Genomic DNA, 9,228 nt, shown 5'->3' with positions numbered 1-9,228 from the left:
TCACTGGGACTGAAACCTTGCAGCTGTGTCACCCAGAGCCTCCAGACAAGAAAATGGAGTTTAAAACCACAACGTGTGAATAGAAGCAGGGTTAGCCAAAGAGATTTTGAGAAATTGCTTTTCTAATGCATTTAAAGTGAGTGCTAGAAGTTGCAATCTGTGTGAGTTGCTATACACACAGGGGGAAGCTTTTACACATTTTTAATCAAGCCAGGTTCAACAGAGTGGGGGGGGGGGGGGAGTGTTTTAAAAGGATGAACTTTGAAAATAAACTGGAATTGAAGAAGTGCGGGGGTTGAGGGCTTTCATTCCCTGCCTCTGGGCTTGAATTCTTTGCCTCTGAAGTGACTTGAAATGTACTTTTATTTTGCAATGCTATTGCTAAGTTGTTTCTTTTCCAAAGCACCTGTTGAAGGAAAAGGAAAAAAACAAACCAACACCATACAAAAAACCAAAAAACAACTTATAGCAAGAGTTGGAGAGGGCTGAGAAGAGGTGAAGCCATTATGAGCTGCCAGAATGCCACCCTGGAGTTGAAGAGAGGGTCCCAGCAGGGGCCAAGGAGCCTGGTGAGAAATGCAGAAGGTGCAAGTGCAGAGGAAGAGGTCAGCCCAGCCCTGCTTGAAAACCAGCTCAGCTTGGGTGACTTTGTCCAAATACAGAGAGCCTTTGAGGTATGCCTTCATATTATTATTATTATTGTTATTGTTATTATTATTATTAGTCTTTAGTCTCTTTAGGACCACACCCACAGCATATGGAAGTTTCCAGGCTAGGGGTCGAATTGGAGTTGTACCTGCTGGCCTATGCCACAGGCACAGCAAGCCAGATCCGAGCCACATCTACAAACTACACCACAGCTCACAGCAATGCCGGATCCTTAACTCACTGAGCGAGGCCAGGATAGAACCGACTCCTCATGAATACTAGTCGGGTTGGTTAATCCTTGAGCCATGGCAGGAACTCCATGCCTCCATCTTATGTACGGGAGAGTTTGAGCTGTTTGTGAAGGAGACCAGGATGAGCCAGAGAGATTTTTCTCTTACCATTTTTTAATATTGTTAATGATTAAAATGGGGAATTGAAAAAATAAATTGTTCAGACTTGGATTTAACACTAGTGAACTTTACCGCCTCACTTCTCTGGGGCAAATAATACTATTTAGTAGTAAACTGCAGCTGTTGAATATCACTACCAGGAAGGAAGAAAAGTGGATTCCTGGGCAAATTTTTTCTTAGAGATCAACGTGTTCTTGGAAAACCAAAAGTTATGGTTGTGAGAGGGCAAAGCCAGATCTCTAGGGTGATACCCAGTAATAACTGTCCTAGCAGGTAGCATTTGCATTCTGGAAATGCAAATACACACCTCCGCTGTGCAAATATTCTCCCGTCTTACTCCAAGTGACACAGCTCCTTTTCAAAGCAGATTGTGGGACTTAATTATCCCGAGGTCCTGTGTGAGGGACCAGTCTCCCTCATTTGTTGCAAATATTGGAGTAGAGCCCATAAAAAAAGAATTTCAAATTTTAATTTTAATTCTGCCTATAAAATAAACCTCAGGAATTTTAACTCTAAACGAACAATTTCCTTCTCTCTCTCTTAATTTGGAATCCTGCAGCCATGCATATTGAATAGCATACCTCAAAATGATTTTTAGCTTTGCACACTGGTAGGAAGAAGTGCTCTTCCGTGCTGTGGAATTTAGGGAGGCACGAGCTTTCATCCTTTCTACTTCATTACACTTGCTAAAATATCATCTCAGGGCTTCAGAATGTCCTCTGGGAGTGCTTGAAAATGTCATATTAGTTTGAAACAGACACACAATATTTTGGACTATCACCTTGAAATTAATAAAGTGTGATGAAATATAACCATTATGTTGGCCTGTAATTGGCAGAAATTTTAATCTTTATCCAAAAAAAATAAAAAGTTGCTAACCACTGAAAAACTCTGGTATACTGTTTTGTATAAGTTAAATTCAATGTGTTGGTAATGCCCCAATAATATAAATCATTTCTTTATAATAGAATCAATCATATTTAGTTGCAAAGACATGCTCTTCCCTACACTTTTCTCATTTTAATCTCCCTATATTTGCAGTTCATTCAACCCCAGTTCATCCAACCCCATTTGTCTGAAAGATTTTAGTGCTGCTCATGTCCAGTGCCCCAAATGAATCTGGCATATTTTGATAGACACAGCAAACATTTTGACAGCTTGAGGACATTCAGAAAAACATAACAGCAGATTATGACAGCTTTGACTCTGGAATAAACAGGAATGTGGCAGTTTTGTTCTGGCACCAAGAGCACAAAGAATTTGAAAGCTAGGTTCTATTAAGGAGGGTCAACATTATAAGGTCTATGTGTTAGAGAGTGAAACTGCTGCAGAAGTTTGGAGGTAGGTGTTCTTTTCAAATTACTGATCAGTGTAAAGTGAACCCAAGTGAAACAGGACAATTCAATCTCAAGGTTTTTTTTTTTTTTTTTTTCACTTTAAATGTTTCTAAGACTGAATCACTTATTTTGGAAACAAACAAACAAACAAAAAAAAAAAAATGGAAATGCCGGTACCACAGACAGGCCAAAGAGGAGAAGAGTTTGCTATTCAGAGCTTGCAGGAATGGAGAATCTAATGATAGCTTTTAAAACAGAAATTGAGCTTTGCAGACATACTTCAAGAAAAAATGAAGTCCATCCATTTTTGACAGACTCAACAGACACAGAATGGAATAATCCAAGGGCAAATGTACCACCAGGCATAAAAGTTAGGCTCTTGAGACAACACAGTTTCCACACACAGCATAGATGCCTAGAAAAGACTGATACACTAGATGATTTCTGCAGAGTCCCATCCGTCTGTCCTGAGTGTTGGGCCCACAGGCCACAGGTGTAGAGGGCTATAAAAGGAAAAATCATCCTCAGGGTCTGCTATGCAACACACCACTCTAAAGGCAGTGGTTTTTAGTCAGTCGCTAAAGACATGCTCTTGGAGTGTCAAGATTCTGGCACTAGATCCTTTTATCTCTTGGGTGTTTTTTTTGTTTGTTTGTTTTTTGTTTTCTTTTTTTTTTGGATCCAGATTTCTTATTTGGGGCTGAAGTATTGTCAGGTATTAGGTAAGGTAAAGTCCATGTCCTTAAATAGAAGTAGCCATGCTAAATTGAAAAATGGGAAGGTGCGTCTTTGAATTGTGTAGTGAATGTTTCACATGTATTTTTCCAAATAAGATATGACATACCACATAAATCATAGTAGTAACAGGAATAATGCTCACGTTTATTGTATGATGGTATAAATGAGTCAGAATCACTTAGTGTTTAAGAGCCAGGCGTCAGACCTCTTGGATTTGAATCCCAGTTTTGCCACTTACAGTGTGACTTCGTGCAAATCACTTAATCCCTCTCGGCCTCAGTTTCCTTTATTTCGAATGTGGAGATAGTATTGTTGTTGTGAGGATTAAGTGAGAAGCTATCTGGAAGGCACTGGAAGAGTGCTGGACATAGAAAAAGTGCTCAATTAACATAGGTATTATATGCTCAATGAGTAGAGGTTGAACCAGATTCTCTTAATTTTAACTCTTACATTTCCTTAAAACAAAACAAAACAGGAGTTCCTATTGTGTCTTGGTGGTAACAAACCTGACTAGAATCCATGAAGGTGTGGGTTTGGATCCCTGGCCTTAGGTCCGTGGGTTAAAGGATCTGGTTGCCATGAGCTCTGTTGTTGGTCACAGATACAGCTCAGATCCCACGTTGCTGTTGTCGGGTATTAGGTGAAGTCCATGTCTTTAAGCAGAAGTAGCCATGCTAAACTGAAAAAATTGGGAGTTGAGTCTTTGAATTGTGCAGTTAATGTTTCACATATATTTTGAAACCTTTGAAGCTGCATAGGCCAGCAGCTGTAACTCTGATTGGACTGCCTAGCCTGGGAACTTCCGTATATCTTGGGTGCAGCCCTAAAAAGACAAAAAAAACCAAACCAAAACAAAACAAAAAAGAAGCTTTGACTAACATAACTATGCTTCTGCACTCCTTTTAGTTGGGGTAGGAAATGGAAGCAATGAGATTTGCAAAGACACAGATTCAAGAGTACGGAAGCATCATCTTTCCATCTCGTATTTCATATTTTATTAGTAGATGAAAGATTTTAATTGATGTATTGATCCTCTTCTTTAGACTCAAGAAGTTAGCTGGATAGAAGGAATAGAAAAGTAACTTGTGGATTTCTTTTTCTTTCAAGTGATGGGGTGGAAAAACCCATATACCAGCCTGCAGGGAATGAAACTTGTATTATTCATAGAATTGTAAAATGCTTGTTACTTAGACTTTCCTGTAGCACTTGCAGTGCTTAGAGAAATGATATGGTCTGTGGATATATATGATTTTAATGTCAAACATATTTTAAATTTTCTTAGATACTTCAAAAGCCAGTCATTGTGAGAGGAAGGATGGCTATGATTTGCTGATTTTATAGAAATCCTGAGAACTAGAAAGTATGGTCCAAGGGAAATAGAATTTTGGGAAAGCCCCATGGAAACTTGAGATATATATATACACACATCTATACTTTCTTCTGAGACTGTGGCTAAGTGGTTTCTTGAATATTTCTTCCCTTGAATCCATTGTTGACTTCCTTATATCAGGACAGGACAGTCTACTCTTTGATCCTGGAAATCTTGTTGCCTGTTTGGCCTGGGTCTATAATCTGCCTACACTTTGGGATTCACTGGATTGGGTCTTGACCTGCCTTTTTCAGCAACTGTGTCTGTATCACCTTCTGGTACATTGTTTCTGGCACAGGTTGTAGGCTCAGACCAGAGTATGGCCCTATCCTGTCTACTCCATGCTGTTACTTGCCCAAACCCTGCTAAATCTTTAGCTTAAACAGAAATAAAATCTACTAAACCACATGTAAAAGGTAAACTGTACCAGAGAAGTTCAGGAGGCAGTGTTGCAGGTCTGAAAATTGGGGGTATAATAAATGTTTAAATCCGCAAACCTTATGATGTCTTCATGCTTAATTTGTAATGTTCCCAAGATTCCTGTAGACAGATTCCACAGCAGGGCCTATGAACAACACTTCTTTACAGCTACAAGACAGCACTGAGGGTTCTGATGCTCCACCAGGCAGGCTCGACTCCAAAGGAATTCAGTCAGATTCAGCCTTTCCCCACGTTTCCACTGTTTATCCTTCTTTCTAAGCTGCCAGGGTTCTCCCAGTTCATTAGGGATCATCACCTGTTATATCTTCACTATTAAGTTACCCAAATGGACAGGCCTTCCTGGATGGGTCTCATGTTCCTGAATTATTCTCAACTCCAGCTTCTTTCTTTTCTATCCCAGACATCACCATCCCAAACACATAAATAAAATCTTTGTTTCAGTCCCTTTCCTCGCAATCATTAGATTTTGCTTGTTTCTGACAAAAGTCCATGACTTTAAAAAAAATTTATAAGGTAAAACTGATAGTTAAAAACTGTATATTACAGTATCCAATAAAGCTCCAAAATTAGAAAATCTTTAATTTATAAAGTGTGCAAATTGTGTAAAATATGTAATAGCACATTCATGATAGAGGTTTATTTCTTGCTCATCTAAATTAGAAAGCAGATATTTCTAGTTGGCAGGCAGCTCCATGTAGGGATTCTGGTATTCAGGCTCCTTCCAACTTCTGACTTCCATGCTGGCCATTATATCAAGCTGGTCACAGGGGGAAGAGCAGGAAGGAGCATGTGGGGAAGGGTTTTGGGATCAGGCTCACATCCCAACTACAAGGGCAGCTGGAAAGTATAGACAGGCATGAACCCAGAAAACAGTCTCACCCATGATCCTTAGAGTTTATTGGTAAAAAAATTTCCATTTTTCCTAGTAAACCAGCATGCTTCATTTCATAGATTAAGGAAAGTCATGTGCCTAATGGTGTTTTGTGTTTTGCTTTTCTGCCAGGAAACTCAAAGCTAAATTTAGTGTTCAATTAATGCAGCCCTTCTTAACATATGTTAAGAATGATGCAAACATGCTTAACATTTTTTCTGAAACAATTATCTTCTATTTTCATTACACAACTCTTGCTCTTTTAGACTTGCTGTAATGGTCCAACCCCCTAAGTACCTCCATTGTAACTGAACCATAATTCTTTTTGGAAATCAGTGGAGGTAAAAACGATGAATAAAATTTTCATATCTTTGAAGTACGATAAGATTTTATAAAGCACTTTTGTAGGTATCATGTTATTTGATCCTCTCACCAGCCTGGAAAGTAGGCAGAACAGATATTTTTATTTCCCATTTACATATAAGGAGAATGAAGCTCAAGAATGTTTAATTGAATTACCCCTGTGGGGGCAGAACCAGGGCTCCTGCATAGATTGTCAACTTTCCAGTCCATTGTATGGCATGGCTCCCACTGGCCACCAGGCAATCTCTCTTTAGGATTTGCTCTAAGGAACAGCAATCCATTAGGAAAAGGACTCCATTAACAAAACAAGCGTGTCAAATTAGTAGCACACAGGCCTGTGTCTCAGTAACTTGGAATTAATGCACAATCAGCAAATAATCAACAATTCCAATGAAATCAATGCAGAGAAGGGTGGAAGAATGAAAGGGCAAGATAGGAATAACCCCCTGCTTTTTAAAATTGTTTTTTCTGTTCTAAAGGCATCTCAATGGATGCTCATCAGAAGGTAAACAGGTAAAGCTAAAGCTTCATGTATAACTCTATTCCATAGTACAGAGTGCATTCATCAATTTTAGTCAATTTGTCACCTGCTGAAAAAAGACAGCAGGTCAGAGCATTTCTCGCCCCAGCTCCCTCAGTGAAATCGAAAAAAAATCTGTTTTTAATGGTAGCAGAAAATCAGTGAACCCCACAGGTCCCCGTCCTCGCATTAAGGTAATAGTGTGAAGACAAATCCAATAGCCCTGAAGCTGGCACAATTGGAAATGATGGAGGAAGTCTTGGGTGGTTTTGGGTTGCCAGAATTCCTGGGTGAGGAAGCAAAAGATGCCATCACCGAAATGCAAGCAAGTGAAGTTATATGTCAACACACGTGAAAAAATTTTCTTTCCAAACACTGCTGCCTGTGTGCTGAATTTTGCGACAAGTTCTAATACCTTCCTGCCTTTTCTAATTTCTCTTTGTGCTTTCAGAACAGGATCTTACAAAAATTAATCTGGATCAGAGAAGGTTATGAAGAGTGATTTTTAGGAGACACAGTATTTTAACCTTAAGCTCTGGCCAAGACTGAAGCAGAGAAGGCAACCAAGAAGCTTGTTCTAAAGGAGAAGGAAAGCAAAGATGCCTATTGCTATTCATTTGTAGTGTTATCACCTTAGGCAGACCTGCAGACCAAGGGCACAGCTTACCTTTTCAAATTTTTGAAAATTAAAGGAGGAAAATAATGAAAACAGGCAACAGAAGATCTCTAATTTGTGCTATTTTGATTTCACCTTTGTCCTGTGCTGGCAAGTATAGCACACCCAATGTTGAGATGAGACCACGCCCCCCGCCCCCATTCTTCTGCTAGAAATAGGAACCCTCTGCATCATCCCTTGGTGGTTTCTGATCTTTCCCAGAAGCTCTGCTCCATTCTTGCTCAGGCGCAAAGTCTCCTGGATCTTTCTTCCCTCACCACTTCTCAGCATCATATTATGGTTAAGGCTCTTGTTCAGTCCTGCCTCTCTGGGCACCAGCATTCTCTGCTGAGGACCTCCAAGGACATGATTTTCCTCTATTCTGTCACTTCTTTTTTTTTTTTTTTTTTTTTTGTTGTTGTTGTTGCTATTTCTTGGGCTGCTCCCGCGGCATATGGAGGTTCCCAGGCTAGGGGTTGAATCGGAGCTGTAGCCACCGGCCTACGCCAGAGACACAGCAACGCGGGATCCGAGCCGCGTCTGCAACCTACACCACAGCTCACAGCAACGCCGGATCGTTAACCCACTGAGGAAGGGCAGGGAGTGAACCCGCAACCTCATGGTTCCTAGTCAGATTCGTTAACCACTGCGCCACGACGGGAACTCCTATTCTGTCACTTCTAATCTTCTCCCTCCCTAATTCGCTGGACACACCTGAGGATAGTTTGTCACACTGGTCTTGCTCCAGATCTGTGCAATATGATAGCCATGAGTCACATTTCACTTAAATTAAAATCAAATAAAATTATAATTTAATAAAATAAAAATTTTGGTTCCTCACAAGTATCAGCCACATTTAAAGTATTCAGAGGCACATGTGGCTAGTAGCCACCACACTGGATAGTGCGGATTATAGAATTTTTTTTTCTTCACAGAAAGTCCTATTGGGCAATGCTCTTCAGACCTGCTGAACATGGTTTCTTACTGACCTATTTCACCTCCTCACTTCCAGCCACATCTATGTGGCCAATGGGCTACTCTCAGCCCTTCAGTACCCCTGAAATATACCAGACTGCTATTCCTTAGAGCCTGGAGACCAAACTGATTATTGGCCCCAGAGATACCAGAAAATATTTTCTTTTATTTTAGTCCAAGACCTATTTCTCCTCTTTCCTTTCCCAGGGCTGTAAAGAATGGGAACATCATTTCTTTCAAGGGAATGCTTACTTCCCTCTTCAACCCCCTCTCCCCTCCCCACAGGTATTCAGTCTAGATTTATGGTTCCAACAAGTCAGTCACAAAATTACCTGATACTGGAATATAACTGAATTAAACTCAGTCACACTTGAGTTACTCTTAGAATGCTCTAGGCCTTATCAAATACTGGTGCCTAAAGCAAGTTGGAAAAGAATGCTTCCCCCCCCAGTCCCTGCCAAGTCTCCAGCTAACTTCATGTTTCAATATCATTGTCTCCAGGAAGCCCTCTCTCACCACCCAGGCTCTGCTGGCACTTTGTCATGATACTGTTTTCTCCTCTCATAGCTCCTTGCTCTAATTGTAGACGGCTCTGATTAAGTACAGTCAGAGCCAAGCAGAAGGATCAGGCTGGCATAGAGAAATCAGTGTGAGATCCTGGAGGGTGGAGACCCTGGTGCAAATGAGATTATCTTGAGAAAAGAGCAGAGTGTTTAAGATGGGATCTTAGGAAAATCCTTCCACAGGGTGAAGAAACAACTGCAATCAGTATAATAAAGAAGCAGGGTTACTTCCTGGAAGGTGAGGGAGGAGAAACAAAGAAAAAAAGGGGGGTATAGCCAGTCATACACAATTTCATTCATTGTTCTGATTCCTATTTATTTAACAGTCCTTTTATTAT

The 9,228-nt window shown here is 40.3% G+C and overlaps 1 protein-coding gene across 1 annotated transcript in view; it reads left to right on the top strand.

The window, feature by feature from the left end:
- Positions 1 to 304: 304 nt before the first annotated feature.
- WDR49 (WD repeat domain 49) overlaps positions 305 to 9,228 on the top strand; it is a 144,135-nt gene continuing 135,211 nt past the window's right edge. The window contains 1 exon segment of the mRNA XM_047785863.1: positions 305 to 674. Coding sequence (XP_047641819.1) covers positions 507 to 674 — 168 coding nt within the window. The 5' untranslated portion in view covers positions 305 to 506.

Source organism: Phacochoerus africanus, chromosome 1 (assembly GCF_016906955.1).
Source record: "Phacochoerus africanus isolate WHEZ1 chromosome 1, ROS_Pafr_v1, whole genome shotgun sequence".
NCBI lineage: Eukaryota > Metazoa > Chordata > Mammalia > Artiodactyla > Suidae > Phacochoerus > Phacochoerus africanus.
Note: the sequence above shows the minus strand (reverse complement) of the source record. Positions and strands in the feature narration are given on the sequence as shown.